The sequence below is a fragment of the Solanum lycopersicum genome, chromosome 7 (genome assembly GCF_036512215.1).
Source record: "Solanum lycopersicum chromosome 7, SLM_r2.1".
NCBI lineage: Eukaryota > Viridiplantae > Streptophyta > Magnoliopsida > Solanales > Solanaceae > Solanum > Solanum lycopersicum.
This window is the reverse complement of record NC_090806.1, coordinates 49702940-49723631: the sequence shown is the minus strand read 5'-3', so window position 1 is coordinate 49723631 and position 20692 is coordinate 49702940. Positions and strand designations below refer to the sequence as shown.

At 34.4% G+C, this 20692-nt stretch overlaps 2 protein-coding genes and 1 pseudogene across 14 annotated transcripts; 2 read left to right on the top strand and 1 right to left on the bottom strand.

The window, feature by feature from the left end:
• The first annotated feature begins 1023 nt into the window (after positions 1-1023).
• Positions 1024-8749, top strand: LOC101267625 (uncharacterized). Of its 11 annotated transcripts, none has more exons than XM_026031960.2 (8): positions 1024-1904; positions 2737-2806; positions 3313-3431; positions 4898-4980; positions 5625-5746; positions 6255-6419; positions 6997-7090; positions 8162-8749. In XM_026031960.2, exons 2-8 carry the CDS (start codon positions 2791-2793, stop codon positions 8343-8345), a joined length of 783 nt encoding a protein of 260 aa, XP_025887745.1. In that variant the 5' UTR covers positions 1024-1904; positions 2737-2790; the 3' UTR covers positions 8346-8749. The 11 variants fall into 11 exon arrangements, with proteins under 11 accessions (XP_025887745.1, XP_025887747.1, XP_069142973.1 ...); XM_026031962.2 differs by having other exon boundaries at positions 1525-1904; positions 3316-3431; XM_069286872.1 differs by having other exon boundaries at positions 1653-1904; positions 3316-3431; positions 5664-5746.
• Positions 5886-6004, top strand: LOC112941906 (5S ribosomal RNA; annotated as a pseudogene).
• Positions 8750-9211: 462 nt separating the features above from the next.
• LOC101267912 (CRM-domain containing factor CFM3, chloroplastic/mitochondrial) lies at positions 9212-19388 on the bottom strand. 3 transcript variants are annotated; one of them, XM_069286868.1, is made up of 12 exons: positions 18381-19388; positions 17736-18192; positions 17507-17637; positions 16752-17102; positions 16504-16660; positions 16131-16423; positions 15967-16026; positions 15779-15865; positions 14776-14858; positions 14147-14640; positions 9530-9580; positions 9212-9437 (listed from the first exon to the last, which is right to left on the bottom strand). In XM_069286868.1, exons 1-9 carry the CDS (start codon positions 19254-19256, stop codon positions 14832-14834), a joined length of 2439 nt encoding a protein of 812 aa, XP_069142969.1. In that variant the 5' UTR covers positions 19257-19388; the 3' UTR covers positions 9212-9437; positions 9530-9580; positions 14147-14640; positions 14776-14831. The 3 variants fall into 3 exon arrangements, with proteins under 3 accessions (XP_069142969.1, XP_019070437.1, XP_010324059.1); XM_019214892.3 differs by having other exon boundaries at positions 14504-14640; XM_010325757.4 differs by lacking the exon at positions 14147-14640.
• Between the last annotated feature and the right edge of the window lie 1304 nt (positions 19389-20692).

Here is a 20692-nt window from a genome sequence, read left to right as displayed (position 1 = left end):
AAAACATACAAATAATAAGTTTGATCTCTACATAAACGAAAATAGATGAAAAAGAACCTAGCGATGATAGTTAGTTTAAATCGGTAAAAAAAAAAGCTCTGCGCCTTTTTTTCTTGCTCTCTGATTTTTTCTTCTTCCTTGTGTTCTTTCTATTGATTTTCAGCAAATTGATTTTCTTGCTAAAAATAATAAAGATATTTTGTGCATCCATAATTTTAGGTGTTGGAAAATGGCAGAAAACAAAATTTTGGAGGAAATAGGGAGAAACGAGGGAAACAATCGGGTCTTGGAGGGAATGAGGAGAAAAAAAAGAGAAATCATAAGACTATTTTTAATTGATATAATAATATATTTATTATCTAAACCATGGTTAGAAATATGTTTTAATTAATTAAATCATAGTGATTAAATCTAATTTATGCCACATGTTATTAATCAAGACTAGAACATGGAGAAAATGGAGAGAATGGAAATGGAGAAGAGTCGGATCCTTTTATTATATACTTTTCAATTGATATACGAGTACAATTGCCTTATATTCCAACAAAATGTAGACTTTAATTATTAATAAGTTGAAATAAGGCCTAATCCATCAATGACCCCTTAAACTTGGTACGAAGTTTCACATAGGCATTTTAAGTGGGCGATGTTCATTTTAGACACCTCATGTATGGTTTCATTGTGTCATTTTAACATTCTTTTACCACTCAACCAAAATATATGAGGTGTGTGTGTTAAACTTGTGAATGACGTGTAAAATGACGAATTAAATCACGACAATTGTCAAAAATAATTTGTAGATAATGAATTTTGAGTATAAATATAAAGCAATCAATGATTCAATGACACGTGGACTTTTGCCTAAATAATTTTCTTAAAACAAATTAAATCAATAAAATTCCACATGACCCCCCTCCAACCCACCCACCCACCCACCATTGTCTTCTCCAAAAATCCATACCCCTCCCCCCATCTCCCACCAACTTTTCCAAATACCCCTACTCATTTGAAGAAAATATGCACATACCCATTTTCCCACTCATTGTCTTCTCCAAATACCTCTTGATAAAACATCTGGGTCAAGCTACATACTCTTTCTTTTATTATTAGTGTCTTTTTTTTAAAAAAATAATTCTTTTTTACCCGAATTAGTAGATTTATAATTCATCAAAAATTAAGCTCTCTCCTTTTTAAATATTAAATTCTTTCAAGAAAGAATCTCATGAGTAATTTAAAATTTAATCTTGAAATGGGTCTATTTCTAAATTTCTAAAATAATTTCCATCATTTTTCATTATTTTACTGTATCTATTTTTATTCACCATATTTAAGTTTGCAAAAAATAATTAAAAATTTGACTAAAAAAGTTTTTCACGCGCGCTGAGTAAGTGTATTACACTCACTAAGTTATGTAAGCAAAAAGTGTCAAAATGACACAACGAGCCCTTTTATGAGATATTTAAAATAAACATCACCTACTTGAGGTTTCTAAATGAAATTTCTTGCCAAGTTTAAGGGGTCATCAATGAGTTAGGCCTTGAAATAATGAATAACTTTAAAATCAACAATATTATTATAGTTGTGGTCCTGAAACATAAACCTTTTATTCTCTCTTATTATATATAGATAGATTAGAGTTTAATTTGAGCATGATTTCAAACTTGTTTTCAATAGAATTTTCACTATTGAGTTTCAAAACCTTTGCGCAACATAATTTTATACAAATTTTCAGAATTATTTTCGTGTTCAAAAATAGACTTTTGGGGCCCGATTCTCAAAATCATTGATGAGTGTGGTTAGTTCCAAAATATTATTGTGGTTACTTATTTGGTAGATCACATTGATTTGGAATCCCAACTAAAGGAGAAGATTCAAGTCTTGGAGTGATTGTTCGATTATTTGAGGCAAGTGAATTTCTTTGCCCTTGTTAAGGTTAAAAAATCATTTATTTCCTTGTGGTATGTATTGTGGAGTCATGATTCTTGATAAGGAGTTGACTTGTTGATATAGAATGATCTACATGCTGAACAACAGAGATTATTGATTCATTCTTGATATTGTATCACAATGGTGTTAGTGTTAATTATGCATTGATTTAAAAATAATTATCTCCTCATTATTTGCGTGAATATGCTTATTTACATTCATTTCGAGATACAGTTGTGATAAGTATACAAATAATTATAAAATTTATATATCTAATTTATTAGTTCAATTTGATTATTTTTTACCATTGTTCTTTCAATGAAATCAAGACCAAACCAAAAAAGTATCGATTTTGAGAATTTAAAATCAAATCTAACCAAATATTGATTTTCTCAATGGATTTGATTTGATTTTTTAACCATACCATGAACAACCATAAATATCAATATTGGTTATCACGTTAGAAATTGTTTCTACTCTCTACGAAAAAATAAATAATATATTTTCAGAAAATATTTTTAATTCATCAACCAAACATAAATAAAAAATAAAAAATTCTACTCACCAACCAAATAAAAAATGAATTATTTTGCAAGAAAACATTTTCCCAAACACAGAAAAGTAAAGCTGGTGTGTAATTTTTGACCTCCATCTAGAGCTTGTGTGGATTGGGTGAAGGAACAATCAATATTGTGCAGACTCAGGTAAGAAGCAGCCATGGGAATTTTGGCCTATAATGTCAATGTGGTATCCCCAAATTTTGTTCTACCCAAAAGATCACTTTTTATCTCAGAATTTCCTCTTCCACAGATTCGCTTTAATCCCTCAAGCAGGCGCAGCATCAAACTTCAAGTAGCTTTCAGAATGACACAAAACCCAGGTGACAATTTTTTTTTTAGCAGAAAGACGAGTGATTTACACAAAAATGGCTTTATTAAGTTGTAAACTAACTCATGTTCACTCTAGACTTTCTCTGCCTTAGTGCTTCAATCGTGTAACCACTACTGCTTACACTCACTTATGGTCATAGTGCCTCAAAGTTGTGTAGCTAGTGCCAATTTAACAACAGCTACTTTGTTAAATATAGCAGACACTTTGTTTCCAGGAGTCATCTAATGCTGGATTAGTCCATAAATAATGCTTGGAATGAATAAAAAAGGAGTCAACCCGATTGAGTCACTAAACATAATTCCGGAATTTTTGACAACTTTTGGTGGAAGTCTGAGGCTCTTCTTCATATTCAATATGGAAGCCTATACCAATTAAAAATGCAACAATAAAATCATCAATCTGGTTATACCGGAGAAAGAGGCAATGCCGATCAGCTAATAACATATTCTGTGACATTCTTCTGTCTACTTACCTATGCACGTGTGCTGATGTCAGCAGCTGTGCAGAAGAAAATTTCAGTGCTGAACCAACACAATGAGAAACTAGCCGGAGTGTTGCATGATACTGGATCTATGGAGATCGTGGTCTTGTGTCATGGATTTAGATCGTCAAAGGTCTGAACTATTCCCCTTTTACTATGATTCTTGTGCTTCACTAGCTGTTCTATTGCTTCCTTGAATTTTCTACTAATGTCATCAAGTTCAGTGGCGCTGACATAAGTTTCAGAAAGTAAGTTGTATCAAGTGCTGTAGTGTCCCACCACTATGACATACCTGTCTTTATTTTCACCGATGCTCTTAAGCAACAATAGTGTGAGTCTGAAATCATCCAAACAAAATAAGTGAATAAACCAGATGATGTCAGTTATTAATTAGTTGAAGAGTTACATAATACATGTTGGTGGGAGGTGGGAGGCATCCCATGGAATTAGTTGACGTGCCTTGCAAGCTGGCCCGGACACCATGGTTATTACAAACAATTAACTGAAGAATGAATTCTTAAAAAAAAGTCTTGCTCAAAAAGATAACTGAATAATGAATATATTGGTGGATGGGTTGAGGAATCAAACTAAACCAGCTTTATTTGCTTAGTTGCATTTTGATGCAGAAATGTGAGGGCTATGAATGATGTCAGATTCCCAAGTAGTAGGCTTTACTTAGATTCTCTTAGATAAGATTTTTAGTCTTTATTGTTTTCAGCATCCGTTGCTGCTTCACATTTCTGTTATAACAAAGCTCCTGTTGATTTTTAGTTGACTGGTGATTTTCCACGTTGACTTGACCCTGAATGGGGTTTATTGATATCAAGATTTACTGGTTCTTTTTGTGTAAAATAGATCTAGTTGATCAATGCCCTTGGCTAGGCACATTGGGTTATACCACTCAAGCACCAGAATTTGGCTAGTGCTCAACCTCATGAAGATTGAGCAGCATCGGGTCATACAAGTACAAATATGAGCAGCATCTAGTAATACAAGTACAAGTTTGAGACTATTTGTGTCAATATAATGCAAGTACTTGCTGATTCACCTTCCACTCTATCAAAAACAATTTTTATGGGATTTTGAGGATAAATGGTTGAAGTGGATTGACTATTGTATAAAAACTGTTCGGTTCTTGCATAATTTAATAAGTTGAAATTTTTGGTTAAGTTCCACAATAGATGATTTTTACCTCAATTGGTAAGAGGCGATCTCCTTGGGAGGGATGTAAAGGAGCCACAGGTCACGGGTTCGATTCTCCCTTGAGGCTGCGAGCCAATAAGAGGGGATTAAAAGAGCGAATGGCCGCCCATGGCAGAGACAATACCTGAGTATGTGGATCCCGAGGGGGTTGTCACAAAAAAGGCGCCTTTTTTGTGACAACCCCCTCGGGATCCACATACTCAGGTATTGTCTCTGCCATGGGCGGCCATTCGCTCTTTTAATCCCCTCTTATTGGCTCGCAGCCTCAAGGGAGAATCGAACCCGTGACCTGTGGCTCCTTTACATCCCTCCCAAGGAGATCGCCTGTGTAGTCTGTTTGATGGTGGGAGAGTTGTTGATGAAGCATCTAAATTTTCATTGTGTTTCTGTTGCTAGGACTTCAACACTATGGTGAACCTTGCTGTTGCCCTGGAGAAAGAAGGAATCAGTGTATTTCGCTTTGATTTCCCTGGAAATGGGTAAGCTCTTGGTACTAAAAGGAACATCTATATTATTCAGGCAATCTCTAGATTAAGAGGGAGATTTTTCATTTACTGTTGTGAATGCTCTTTCGGTAGACTACTGTTATTGGTGTGAACAGAATCTTCTTCTTATTCATTTTCTTTTTATGAGAAAAATGTGCAATTATGTCTAGTTATAGGAGCTACTATTCAGTCTGTATTAAATCTATGTCTTCTATTAGCTTCTATTTCTCCCTCATCATTGGTTCATAGTATTTATTGTAACTGCCTAAAAAACAATAGAGGCTTTTAACTTCCAAATAAATAATAGTTGTGAGCCAACCCTTTTCCCTAAGGGAATAAATCATTATTCCAACAATGTGAGCAGGGTTGGTCACAACTCTAAAGGGTCTACATTCTAATGCTTTTCTTTCTTGATTTTCTTGTAAAGGTAGTAAAGTAAGAGGAATACAGACCTAACTTGAGGTCACTGCAATGGGTCAAAAAGCAAAATCTTACATCATTTCTATTCCATAATTCTCTTAATACTTCCACAATCATCATCTTAGCTTTCAGAAATTTGCTGTCCCAAATTTCTGTATGCAGTGACTAACATTAGTTCTTTCACAATTTTTGGTTGTACATTATCAACTGCTTTCCAGTGAAAGTGAAGGTTCATTTCAGTATGGTAACTACTGTAGAGAGGCGGATGACTTGCATTCTGTGGTTGAATATTTCAAAGGAGCAAACCGCAAAGTAACAGCAGTCCTTGGACATAGTAAAGGTGTGTCAACTTTTGCCAAGAGTTATATAGTATATTAAGAGTATTTTTGTGCACTATGGTAAAGAAAGAGATTTTGCCCGCGAAATTATTATGCTTTAGGTTTTTATTTATTTTTTGGTGATATCTAGATGCGACAATAGGATGCGATTATACCAGCATTAACACATCAGGATCTCATCAGAACTCCGAAGCCAAGTGTGCTTGGGTGAGAGTAATACTACGACGGGTGACCCCTGGGAAGTCCTGGTGTTGTATCCCTCCTTTTTCCTTGAATCGTGGGTCTATCGGAAATGGCCTCTCTACCTGTAAGGGTAGGGGTAAGGTCTGCATATAGTCTACCCTTCCCAGACCTCACCTGTGGGATTACACTGGTTATGTTGTTGTATCTGGATGTGATAATCTTCTCCCACATAATCACATTGTGGCTCTTCCTTCATGAAGGGTTTAAGTATTATCATTTTGTCATGTTCATGTATGTTGACTAATTATCAGAAATAAACTGTTGCAGGAGGGGATGTTGTGCTTCTATATGCTTCTAAGTATCATGATGTTCACACAGTCATCAATTTGTCAGGCCGTTATAATCTTGAGAAAGGCATAGCAGAGCGCTTGGGGAAGGACTTTCTGGAAATAATCAAGAAGGAAAGCTTCATTGATGTTAAAAATAGAGCAGGTAATGACAGTAAATATTTATCCTGCTTATGGATATAAACATTTTCCCCTTTCGCCAGTAGAGAGTGAAATTCTTCGTTTCGTCATTTATATAGTTAATGTTAATTCAGATTATAGAGAATATGTGAAATTGATAGAAAACTAATCTCAATTTGGGAATGCCACAGCTGCCCCTGATTTTCTTGATTTCTCTATCATGCCAATGTTTTAACAAGTTTGACATCTCAAGAGCGATAAGAGTCAAAACGCACAATATCTACTGGTTTATCCCCCATTGTCTGTTCTTGTTTACTTTTAGGACTAAATAGCTGATGAAAGTAAGAATGTATCTATCCTCAGCCATGATGCTTTATATTACCTTGGTCTCTCTTTGGCTCTTGAGACCAAGATGCCTATGAACTGTGGTACTTAGACTAAGGCTCCATTGACAAGTAAGAACCTCTTGCTCAGTATGTTAAATGATTATTTAGGCTTCCATAGCCATTTTCTTCTCCATCTATGGAGTTGGTTTAGCCAATGACAATGCATTGGATTTTCATTTCTTTGGAGAGCTAAATATATGATTTCTCTGTTTGTAGGAAATGTTGATTACCGTGTTACCGAGGAAAGTTTAATGGATCGACTTAATACAAACATGCATGATGCATGCCTTCAAATTGACAAAGGATGCAGGTTGGACTGATCTTATTCCATTATGTCTATACCATCTCTTTGCCATTGGCATCTCTCTAGGTATAATAGACTCGCTGCAAAAACAAAAAAAGGAAAAGGAAAATAACGCCACTGCTGTACTTTGTGGCATTTACAGTTTCATTTGCACTCGTGCAAATGGTTTTTCTTACAGTGAATTCTATTCAATACAACTTTAGCAAGAAATGCTCTCAATAGCAAGACAACCTCATCAAAGAGAATACTAATAGAACAGCTGTCTTGCTTTCAGCAAGTTGTTACATTCATGAACAGTTAATCCATCTTAAGATGTTATCTCAGAATCCTAGTGCTCATCTGCATCTATTGTTCTCGTTCTTAACTACAAAATAATGAGAGACATGACTTTCTTCTGGAAGATGGAGATGTCAATGGAAATTAGGAAACACAAGAAGAAAGAGATCTGTTAAACTATTGAACTTGAAAAGCTTGAAGCTTTGCTTAATGTTAACTTGTTTCTTGGTACAACCAGATTTACCCCTGAAGTTTATATCATTTTGTTCATGCAATTTTTCCCATTTTGTTTCACTCCATTTCAGTCATTTCTTTGAGTATAGGGAGTAAGTTCTGGGAAAAGAACAGGTCTGCTTAAGCTTTGGAGTCGAGATGCTTAGATCTATGTTACCAAATAGGTGAAATTCTTTAGTTTGCAGAATGGAAACAATGTTGACATTCACTACATACATGGAATGCAGATTCCTTGGAATAGACTATTTTAGGTCATATAGTGAATAGACTTTAAGAAACTATAAAAAAGCTAATTTCCTTAAGTCATAGAAGCTTCAGAAGATTGACATAGTCAAAATAGTGTAAATACTAATAATATATATTAGGATTGTATTTTTATTGAATTGAGTTGAAAAAGCTGAAGGTGATGGTTCTAACTCACAATTGAGGTTGTTGTAACATAGCATTCTAACCTCGCTTTGATCTTGTCGGTTGGCACTATATTTCTGGACTGATCTATTCACCTTTAATGCATCAATGACTTGATCATATATAGGGTACAAACTGATGAAATTGCATTTTGTACAGGGTATTGACAGTTCATGGGTCTGCGGATGAAATTATTCCAGTGGAGGATGCGTTAGAGTTTGATGAAATCATACCGAACCACAAATTGCATATCATCGAAGGAGCCAATCATTGCTATACATCACACCAAGCTGAGTTAATGCCTGTGATCTTGCCATTCATAAAGGAAGGTCTGCAACACTGAGAAACAGAACTAAGACACCAGATAGGTGCTTTGGAATGCTACTATTGTTGAAATTCTGGGTTTAGGTGACCATGGGAACAGTCTGTTACAATCTAACTTGTGCAAATGAAACTACAGGCAGGGTTTTTGCTGAATTTGTCTGTGTAATTCAGAATTTGTTTCGCCTCACTACCAGGGGATTGATTCTTCATACTAGATGTTGAACTTCAGTATGAGATGAACATCTGTTGCACTTCAATGACATTTGGATTTGTATCTTGAGCTTGTAAAATAAAGCATTGCAGAACTGCAGACCCCCACATTTTACCTTATCTATGTTCACTATTTCTCATGTATAACAATACTACTTGTTTCACTTTTTATGACGGTATTTGAACCAATATAAAGTTGAACTTGTTTATCTACCTACACGGTATATTAGTGAAAATCCCAAAATACAGTTGAACAACACTTTATCATGCTTAGGATATACAAAAACAAGAAAGGAACACCACTATTTATAAATGTAGTAACTTCTTCCATAGATTAGAGAACATTGGTTGGTGGTTGTAAAATTTGATTTTGAGTGGATAATTAGTGGTAAATTGTGACATTACTAGTTTGCAGGAGTTATACCAAAATATAATTACCACCGTCTTACAAATTTATACCCACTAAATCATAGACTTCTAATATTAAAATGCACAACTCCAGCACGGTATAGTAGTGATACCAGAAGAATATATCGAAGTTTAAAATCTAAAAGGTTTAAGGAATTTGAACTTTTGGAAGTTATGAAAGTCATATAAACATGGAAATTTTCAAATGTTTTGAAATGTTCGAAAATGGATGTCAGAAAAATTGGGATAGTAGTAAGAACAACAAAATCAATAACAAATTTTACTTTCAAGCTTAGTACATATTCACATTTCAGGATTGTTGTACTGTACACAGCAGATAAAAATATTTAATCTACACAAGTCAGGCTCTTGCAAGAAATCTGTGGGCAGACAAAGCAACAAGTTGTCTGTCAGACGTGCGCGCGGGACGAGCTCACATTCAAAAATTAGTAGATACCATCAGGTATTATGCGCCTCGCAGCTAAAAAGGGAACTGCAGAATTCACACATGATAGATAACATGTCATTTGGTGATGCCATCGAAAATACATGTTTATGTAATGAGACATCAACGTGAATATTCACCTCGACTCTACTCTATACTCTACTGCCTCCGAAGGTACAACTTCGCTTCGCCTGGATGGAAGAAACATTGTTAGTCAGGAGAAGCAACCACAAAATTATACTTCATACTTAAATGATAAGTTGGCACCGTTTTGGAGGTCACAGTTAGTTAAAGAGTGTCCAAGAAACTAGCACAAAGGGAACCCGCAAGGGTGAACAGGTAGGTTGAACAAGGGGTCTCAAGTTTGGTCGAGCTCATCGCATGAGGCTTGCCTAGTGTGGTTTACTTCTCCTATGTGTTTGTGGGCCATTACGCTGAAGCGAGGTTTATCTATGTGCACTCGAAGGGTAGCGGTTGTGGATTCCCTTGTCATAAAAAAACAAGAAGAAAAACTAGCATAAAGAAAAGGTTAAGGTGAAATAAAAAACTATACTCATCGGAGAGTAGGAAATGATTGTTCACATAGCAGAGCATGCAAAAGAAACACTTCACAAAACAATAAATGAAAGCAACATAACTCATCATGAGTTGCTATGAAATAAGGGGTTGTTTGGTACAAAGATGCATAATACGGGGATTACTACTGCATGGATTAGTAATGCATGGATTAGTAATGCAGGGTTTAGTTTTTATCAAGTGTTTGGTTCATTATTTCCCACCTATCTTGTGTTTGGTTTAAAATTCTAGAAAAAAATTATTTTCTATTATATCCTTGAGTTATTATGAGATTTTATATTTCATTTAACTAGTCAAGTTAAATACTAAAATATATATTAAGAAAATATTATTAATTTTGAGGTGTGATATGTCACTATAGAGATCCTTGATGGCACGGTATATTTCTAATTTTTTGTTGGTAAAATATATACCTTAAACTTAACATGAATTCAAGGCTACTTAAATTGTTCAAATACACGAAGCTTATTTTAAAAATAAAAAAAATAGTTCAAGTGATCAATCGATGAACTATATTCTAAAAAAAAACCAATATGACAACTCAAACATGGAGAAAAAAATATTATTTTGTTAAATCATCAAATTACATGGAAAAAATTTGGAGAATTTAAATGAATATTTATAAATATTCTCATATAAATTAAAAAAGAACATTAATTACAAAAAAAGAAAATAGAAAAAAAGATTTGGGGATAATTTAGTCATTTAGGGGTCTTATCCAAGGATTGTTAAACCTTGGATTAGCTATCCCTCCCTTTCCTACGGGATAAAATAAGAGCTTGTATGAGGTATAACTAATCCATGGATTGGGTTAAATAAAGAAACCAAACAATGTTTTTGTTGAACTAACTTTTAATCCATGAACTATTTTGATTAATACCTCCTACCAAACGGGTCCTAAATGAACAATGTAGTCATTCTAGTTCTCACTTCAAACACAAAAATGAAACTAGCCAGTCCCTAGTTTATTGTGTAACGTCACTTACTAGGACAGGTCAAATTTCACCAGCAGATCCTTTTTCTTTTGGGAAAAAGGACAGATTTACCGCCAAACTTTAATAAATGGTACGTCTATGTCCTCCGTTATACTTTCCATTCACATAAGCCCTTGCCGTCCAATTATCAGTACACACATGCCTCTCTCACTAACGGACCCTCATATTTTACACGTATCTTAATCCTAATCAACTACCCGTTTGACCTTCTCTTTAACCAACAACCCGCCCCAATAAACCCATACCTATCCAATTCCCTCTAAGATATACCCTAATTAAAAGACCCAAATCTAACAGGTCCCGTTCCTATCACACAAAACCCTAGCCTTCATCAAGTTCGTCGATTTCATCGCGTGTTCTTCCGCCACGTCTTGGTCGATTCATCGCATCTTCTCAATTCAATTTTTTTCGTCAAAGGTACCCAAATATCCCATTCGATTTCATAGTTTTCTTGTTTTCGATTTGCTTTAATATGTAGTAAATTTGTTGTTGCGTAGTGTTCTTCTTTATTTATTGTGTAAAATATGTGTTTTATAGTGAAAATGAAGTACACTTTATAGGGTTTCACGTTCCAAAAAATGAAGTTCGCGTTCTAGTTATTGTGTTAAGAAATGTTTTTTTTTTTTTGTATTCATGTCTTGTTTGTTTGGTAGTCATTTTCTATGATATCCTTGACTTTGTTTACTTTATTCCACTACTTTATTTTTTGTTTGTATTCATGTTGTTAATTGTGGACCACTTTTAAGTTTCTATGATATTTTTTCATATTCCCTTAACTTTGTCTACTTTATTCCATATGAAATAATACTTGTTTATTGTGGACCAATTTGAGTTTCTGTGATTTACTCATTTTTGCTTACAACTTAACCGACTTAAACTCAATGTCACTTAATGACTAATGAACTTACTTATACTAATGTGACTGACTTATTGTCAATATCACTTAATGACTAATTAACTTCCTTTAATCCTAATGTGACTACTAAACTATGTCAATGCCTTCTGTTTTCATTTGTGACCGTCTTACTTAACTCAGTTATACTAATGTGACTCAGTAATTACTTTAGTCCTAATGTGACTAATAAGTTATGTCAATGTCTTATACTTACATTTGTGACTGTCTTACTTAACTCACTTATACTAATGTGACTATCTTATGCTTACTAAATGTGACTTATTTTACTAACTAACTTACTTTAAATCTAATGTGACTAACTTACTTCAATCATAATGTGACTTATTTACTATTGTTACTTAGCTATGTATAACTCTTTGTAGGTTATTATCATGGTTGAAGGTACCATATACTTTCATCATGGTGGTGAGTGGCTAACCACTGGACCACATTATGATAGAGGATGAGTTCATTATTGGAAAGTGGATGATCATGACCTATTATCTTTTATTGACTTAGGGAATGAGTACACTAATAAGTTAGGTTTTGTAGGTGTGCAAGAACTTATTGTACTTGCTTCAACTAGGAAATATTTTGAAATAATAGGTGATGAGGGAGTTAGGACCTTAACATCTTTTATCTCTACTGAGTATAAATCTATTTACTTGTTTGCTACTGAAGATTGTGAACTGTCTATTGGCATAATTGATATTGTCATGCACGATAGATCATTTTTACTTTCACCAATTATTAATGAGGGCAAAGAGTGACGATAACAGTAATAATAGTATGGTGTTTAGCTGTTCAGATTATGATATAAACGAATTAGAAAATCTTGTTACTAAAAAAAGAGGAATATAATTGATAGTTTGCAAGATTAAGGAGTTTAGCTATACAAAACTATCACTTATATTCCTCTTTATTTTTAGTAACAAAATTTTCTAATTCATTTGTATCACAATATGAACTAAACACTATATCGTTATTATTTTCATCTTCACTTTAACTACAGTCAGTGCAGTCATTAACAGTTGGTGAAAGTAGAAATGACCCATCATGCATGACAATATCAGTTACATCAAGAGACAATTCACAATCTTCTATAGCAAACAAGTGAATAGATAATACTCGGCAGAGATAAAAAATATTAAGGTCCTAACTCCCTCATCACCTATTATTTCAAAATGTTTTCCAGTTGGAGCAAGTAAAATACATTCTTGCACACCAACAAAACCTAACTTATTGGTGTACTCATTCACAACGTCAATAAAAGATATTAGGTCAAGATCATTACCCTTTCCAATAATGAACCCATCCTCGATCATAATGTGGTTATGGACCAGTTAGCCACTCACCACCATGATGTAAGTATATGGTTACTTGAACCATGTTAATGACCTACAAAGAGTTATGAAATAACATATGCAAGTAAAACTAGGAAAATAGGAAATAAGTAAGTTAAGTTAGTAAATTAGTAAATAACTCACATTTAGTAAGTTAGTCACATTTAGTAAGACAGTTAAGAAAGTCAATTAGTAAGCATAAGACAATAAGTTAATAAGTAAATAAGTCACATTCAACCGGTGAGTTAAGTAAGACAGTCACAAATATAAACACGAGGCATTGACATAGCTTAGTAGTCACATTAGGATCAAAGTAAGTTAATTAATCATTGTCACATTGAGTTAAGTCAGTTAAGAAAGTCAGTCACATTAGTATATGTGAGTTAAGTAATACAGTCACAAATGAAAACATAAGGCATAGTTAAGTAGTTACATTAGGATTAAAGTAAGTTAATTAGTCATTAAGTGACATTGAGTATAAGTCAGTTAAGTTGTAAGCATAAATTAGTAAATTACAGAAACTCAAAATGGTCCACAATAAACAATTAAACAAGTACTATTTCTTATGGAATAAAGTACAGGCAATCAGAAAAAATCACAGAAACTCAAAGTGGTCCACAATTAACAAGATATGAAACCAAACAAAAAATAAAGTAGTAGAATAAAGTAGACAAAGTCAAGGGAATATAAAAAAATGATTTTACCAAACAAACAAGGCATGAATACAAACAAAAAAAAACATTGCACAATAACTAGAGCATGAACTTCATTTTCCGGAATGTGAAAACCTATAAAGTGTTTCATTTTCACTATAAAATGCATATTTTAACACAATAAATAAATAAACAACAAGAAAAATACTACGCAACAACAGATTTACTACATATGAAAACAAATCAAAAACAGCAACACAAGAAAACTATGACATCGACTGGGATATTTGGGTACCTTTGATGAACACAAGTTGAATTGAAGAAGACGCGATGAATCGACCAAGACACAACGGAAGAACACGCGATGAAATTGACGAACTTGATGAAGGCTAGGGTTTTGTGTGATAGGAACAGGACCTGTTAGATTTGGGTCTTTTAATTAGGATATATCTTAGAGGAAATTCAGTGGGTATTGGGTTTAGAGGGCGGGTTGTGGGTTCATGGGTTAAAAAGAAGGTCAAACGGGTAGTTGATTAGGATTAAGACACATGTAAAAAATGAGGGGCCGTTAGTGAGAGGAGCATGTGTGTACTGATAATTGGACGGCAGGGGCTTATGTGGACGCAAAGTATAACGTAGGGCATAGGCGTACCATTTATTAAAGTTCGGGGGTAAATCCATCCTTTTTCCCTTTGCTTTTTAATCGTTAACCAACAGATCATTTTCTTTTTTGTGGATAAATGACAAATGATTTCACAAACAGATTCTTCATTGGAGGATATTCTGCACCTGAATAATATAGATGGATATGATGTTTACTCACACTGAAATCAAAGTTTAGCAATCAACCAGCAATACCAGTACCAGAGTGTGCAAACAAACATTTTCAACTTCAGATGTGCTGACAATATGTTCATATCTTACCTGCAGCCTCAGTTGAGCAACAGTTCAACACCATCTTTAAAAGCATTCGACTATTACTAGTTGTGATCCTCCGCATCAAATTGCTGCAAATGGATCAAAAATCAATATTGGTGCAGTGCTAATTAAGAATACAAATGGCCTGCTACAGTAATGTGAGCGACACAATTCATGAAATATTTCCAATTATAGTCTAAACTGAATAGAGATATCAATATTGATCAGGTCTAAAGAGGAGATCAGGATAAATTCTTTTCCAAATTCCAAGACATGGAAGAATAAATATTTTCTAAATACCAGAATATTAAAGCAAACCAAGTAATTTCAATATGGAACATTCAGCACGAACGTAATTTCATTCAGTATGACGTCCTCAACTGCCAACTGAGTACCACTCGCATCAATTTTGGAAAACCTGCACTTTGACCCATAACTATGCAGCTTTTTATGATTTTGTAGTGTGTTTTCCAGTTTCAGCAAACAAAGAGGGCTGAGGGGTGGGGAAGATCAATTAGTGGTTTCGATCTTCCTAGCCTACCTGCTGCAAGTGGATCAACATTTCATACTGGTCCAGGGAATTGATTCAAGAAAATTTTCCAACTACAGGCATCTTTATAGAAAAGGGTTCATAAGGAAGAAAGTTAAGTCAGTCAGCCAATTCGAAAGTGAAGATCATTCTAGTTTAAGAATGGATTAGCATAGGTTAATGCTAGTATAGCACAAATATCACTGGGGCACCCACATATTCTACAACTATTTGAATCAATAAAAGTACCAATGACTGACCCACTTCCATAAACTACACAGCAGAGGTTCAATGCATTCCTTAGGATGTCAAAAGTTCAAGGTTTCTAGTGTATCAGTGTCTTTTTTCTTTATCATTTTCTACTCTACTTGGAAAGAGGTGTCCCTCTGTTGAGGCTCCTCTTACCTCTAACGTGTTAGTCTTTTAGCTATGTCATTCCCTACTCTACTTTCAAAAGAGTACTTTAGACCCTCTTATTACCTTTTCCACATCATCCTCATCATCAGATGCATCTAATCTCGAGAATAAGGTTTCCTCATCAATCTCCTCAACCATCTCCGTATCTTCCTGCAGATTTTTCAGAAGGACAAAATAAACATGAAAGCAAGAGGGGATTTGCAAGTCTAATGGTTTCAAAAATTTATTTCCAAAGAACAGGAATCTCATACTAGCTCAGACTTCAAGTTTTGAATCTTATCCTGCAACTCTGTTATGTGATGCTTTAGTGCCTGGAAGAATTTCAGCAGACATCCATGAGGTGAATAATCTCAAGATACCAGAGACATAGAAAAACATCTACCTGTGAACGAAAAATGATATTAGAATATATTACCTCACGTCTTTGGAGTTCAATTGAACGGGCCAATGCTTGTCTCTTAGTCAGAAGATTTTTGGGCCTGAATTCATTAGGACGCTGGTAATTTTTCCCACGATAGAGTATAATTGCATAGCCTTGGGTAGTCTTATCTATAGATACCAAAAGGCCACCACTTTCAGCCTCAAGAGTAATTGCAATGTGTTTTATTTGTGCTGCATTCCTCCTCTCCGCAATGATCTTCACAAGCTCCCGATATTTCCAATGTAAATGTATATTCTCTATAGTTCCATCAAAAACATCTCGCCTCCCTGAACCGAAATGTAGAAGTTATGACTAATGAGCTCTATCCTGATAGGATCTATCAGATTGAAGAAGTAGCACCGCGTACCTAGAAGCAGAAAGGGTTTCATGCTAAGACCCATTTTGCGGAAAAGAAATCTTTCCTCAGCAGATAAAATTTCCAAATCAGTAGGCAGCTCAGATGGTTCCCGATTTTCCTGCAATTTTCGTAACATATTTTCTGCCTTTTTTACCTTGCCTTTTGCCTGCAGATACCAGTCTAATATTATACATAGCAAATAGGGAGAAAGATCCATTTGCAAAACATTTTTTTCAGTTTTATTTACAACAACTTACAAGGGCTAGCTTCTCGTCAAGATACTTCACCAGCGAAGCATGCCTTGCTACAGCTGCATCTCTCAACATTTTCTCCCTCTCTTCAATACTAGGTTGGTTTCCCCAGCGTGAAGTGGCTGCCATAGTTTCAGAAAGTGTTCCAGCAACCAATGGTCTTTTAGGAGCTCTAGTATCAGAATCAATAGAGGTTGCTGCTCTTTGCCGTGCTTGTTCTTCTTGATCCTGCAAGAAATCACTTTTTCTCTCTGCTTCTTCAAGCGCTTCTGTGACACGAGGTGACAGGAAATCATTGCCCCTGTAAAAGACAATATAATCCTTATTCCTGGAGAGTAGTGTTCCTCCGGTCAATACCTGTTGAACAAAGAAGATCTATTGTTGGATTGATTTAAAACTTTTACTAAAACATACTTGATAAAGAAACAAATTTGAGAGTCACAATGGAACATACAACTCATGTACTCAACTGAAATTTGACTAAAAGATATGGACTACACCACAATACATATTCCAAAAACAAAATTGAGAAAATGATACCTTGCTAAAGCAGTTAACAATGTAATGGCTTGGAAACTAAGTGCCGGAACAATGTGCAAGTTCAAAGAAAAAGACAGTGAAATCTAACTTTTTTTCATAATCGTTTTTCTAATTATGCTTCCGGCTTATTTTCCTTCTTTTCAACACTTGCTAGTTCTGCTTGTACTTATCATGCAGTCTTAACTCTCTAAGAATATTTGTAGCGAGCTTAATCCATTCACCTTAAGTTCTTCTGCCATTCTTTCATTGCTTGTGTTAAGCACACCACGTTTTATGGCTATCTTGGCAATAGCGCTTCTTCTCCAGAGTTTAACCATGGCTGCAGCTAAACCTTGCAATTGTCTGTTCCTTCCTGAATGAAGCAGACAATAGTTTTGAGGTTAAAAAAATTGGAAGTTACTAATTCTTCAATAAGAGAACAAGGAAACATTAAAACCCCTGTCCATATACCTAAAGCAAAATGAGGGGGCATAATTCTTGCAGTTCTGCGTAGGTATGTCATTTCTTTATTTTTTAGGTTAAGTTTAGCTCCATAAGGAAGACGGCGAAAAGGAGGTCTATATCCAGGAACAACAGCAGGCAACAGATCAGCATCAACAGGCATTGGCCCACGACCCGACCAATCTTTAAATCGTGGACCAACTTCATCCAAAATCATGTTGAGCTCGCTTAAATCCACTATTTCTTCACCAGACAGATCAGTGGAACCATTTCTTGGCCTTTCAACAGCTTCATTTAAGCATTTGACTCCAAGGCTTTGACAACTATCATTATTTGGATACTCTGATTCATTAACATCATGGTTTTTTGAAGTAAATGATTGTACACAAGGAAGCTTGTATGATATTCCTCTGTATAACACTATGGAACTGCCTGATCTCCAAATCACCAATCCTCCAGTTCTATGCTAACAATGTGCAAAGTATAATACACATAAGAATTCACAATATTACAATTTACAAAACTGGAAAATATAACTGTTTATGGACAACATATTAGCACTAAAAACTTCAAAGTTGACATATTCTGAGAAGAGAAGTTTTTAACAATCTCGGTGACGAAAGGTTTTACAAGAATGAAGAGAAATGTATGTACCTCTAGAATATCATGTGTCCTCTTCATATTATGAGAAGGAGCACCTTCAAATCTCAATTTAACAATCTCATCCACTTTCCACTTTTTCTGAATGGAGTCAACAAGTTCCTGTGTTACACCACCTGACCCAACCTTTATTCTCTCCACCATCCTCAATGCTGCATTCCTAAGCCTCTTCAGTTGAGCCTCAGGTATCAATTTCTCTGCCAATTCTGCATTACTTTTTCTCAACTTGTCACCTTCCCATGGCAATCTTACTGACTCGTTAGCATAAGTAATCCCCTTGTCAACATGGGCTTCAACTTTTGATTCCAATTTGATATCTTTCTCAAAATCAGTCCCATCAACGTTTACTTGTTTGTTTAAAGATTTTTGCTCCCTACTTGACCCAATATCTTCACAATTCTCAAGAGATTTATCAAGACTGCTGCTTTCACCAAGCTGAGATATTTTGGGTTGTTTTCCATGAACCCAGGGAGCTAAATTAACCTTAACTCTTGAACCAGAACTTACTGAATCATTCACTACTGGATTTTCCAACTTAGAAATCTGCACTTGTGCTTCTACAACTTCTTCTACTGATACTGAATTCCCTTCTTGCCAAGGGAATTTCTCCCTCAATGAAGTGGGTTTTACAGACCATTTATCTTGAACTTGTTTAACAAAGCTTGGTCTGGGTTTCCTCTGCTTCTTTATCTCATTGATTTGCTTTTCTCTGTTCGAATGGATTGTTTGGGGAGAAGAACAATAAACTCTAACTACATTTTTAGCTCTACAGCTGTGCCAATCTTGAATTTTGGGTATGGGTATTGAAAATTGAAGCTGCTTCGAAGAAATGTAATCAAATGATAACGGCGTAGACGCCATAGCGGCCATGAGCAAACTGTATGTTCTTGAATTCTTATCGCCAAGTCGCCATAGCACTTGAACACACCAAAAATATAAATGTTAAATGAGCCTAATTTGTTTGGTAACCTCTTTTTTTTTTTTTTCCTACACACAACAAACTGCATAAATAAAAATATTAAATTGTGATGGAAAAAGCGTATAATATACCCTCAACTTTGTCATTTGGAGCTGATAAAAGTGGCTCATATATGCCCTTACCGTTATACAAACGGCTCACATATACCCCTGCCGTTACAAAATGGCTCACATATTGAATTTAAAAAATTAGTTTTAAATTTATATTATTAATTCTAATTTTTTTTAAAAAATTTAGTTAGGGGTATATATGATTCTTCTATCAAAGTTCAAGGTATATTTTAATTTTTTTCATACATAAATTATTTTTTGACTTCTTTTATTATAATTATTTGAATTTCTTATTCTTATTTTATTTTCTTCTTTCATTCCTTAGTTTAAAGAATAAAAAATTAAACTATTTTTTGTGTGTGTATTGTAATTTAATTTCGTATTCGAAGAAAAAAATTGATCTTCTACAATAAGTTTTACAAGAATATTAGTGAAACATAAATAAATTTGATTATCAAAATAATAATTATAAATTAGTCATTGAAACCAAAAAAAGTCAAAAAAAATATGTTTGACGAGGATTAAATTTACTCATATGGGATTATATTTTTTTAGAAAAAAATAATAAAAATTTAGATTAAAATTATTTTTTTTCATTTCGGTTAGAGAAAAAGGGTATATGTAAGCCATTTGTTTACAAATAGGGGTATATATGAGTCAGTTTCATAACAAGGGGTATATCAGCTCTAAATGACAAAGTTGAGGGGTATATCAAACCCTTTTCCCAATTGTGATTTGTTAAATCATAAAGTGAAGAAGACAAGAGAGATAGATAGAAGAAGGGAAATTTCTTCTTATTCAAGTGTATGTAAGTCTCATTTGTATGTTATACAATAGTGAATGAACAATCCTATTTATAGAATGAGAAATCACTCCAAAAGTCATCATATTAAGCATTATAATAAATAGATACATTCTTATCCAAAACGGTTCATGAATCTAGTGAATATGAATGGTTGTTCATGTACCAACCTTATGGACTATCCACTCATTCAATGAATTTATAATACTCCCCTTTGGATGTCCATAGATAATGTGTCTCGTTAAAACCTTACTAGAAAAAATCTTGTGGAAAAAATTCCAGTGAAGGAAAAAGAGTACACATATCTTTTGATACGCACTATTTGTTGCCTCATTAAAAATCTTGCCATGAAAACCCAATGGGAAAAAAACCTCGGTCAAGGGAAAAAGAGTGCAACGCGTATTATACTCCCCTGATTAAAACATCACTTAATTTCTTGTGATGATGTCTCCAATCTTCGTACATTGTGGTTGGT

What these genes read in the sequence shown, in the direction of transcription:
- LOC101267625 (XM_019214959.3), top strand. Translation starts at nt 2,644, where the DNA reads ATGGGAATTTTGGCCTATAATGTCAATGTGGTATCCCCAAATTTTGTT. An exon ending in CAGAATGACACAAAACCCAG is followed by an intron (nt 2,807 to 3,312) that starts GTGACAATTTTT and finishes TGCTGATGTCAG; the next exon opens with CAGCTGTGCAGAAGAAAATT. An exon ending in ATGGATTTAGATCGTCAAAG is followed by an intron (nt 3,432 to 4,897) that starts GTCTGAACTATT and finishes TTCTGTTGCTAG; the next exon opens with GACTTCAACACTATGGTGAA.
- LOC101267912 (XM_069286868.1), bottom strand. Translation starts at nt 19,256, where the DNA reads ATGGCCGCTATGGCGTCTACGCCGTTATCATTTGATTACATTTCTTCG. An exon ending in GCCCCCTCATTTTGCTTTAG is followed by an intron (nt 17,638 to 17,735) that starts GTATATGGACAG and finishes TGCTTCATTCAG; the next exon opens with GAAGGAACAGACAATTGCAA. An exon ending in GAATGGCAGAAGAACTTAAG is followed by an intron (nt 17,103 to 17,506) that starts GTGAATGGATTA and finishes TTTGTTCAACAG; the next exon opens with GTATTGACCGGAGGAACACT.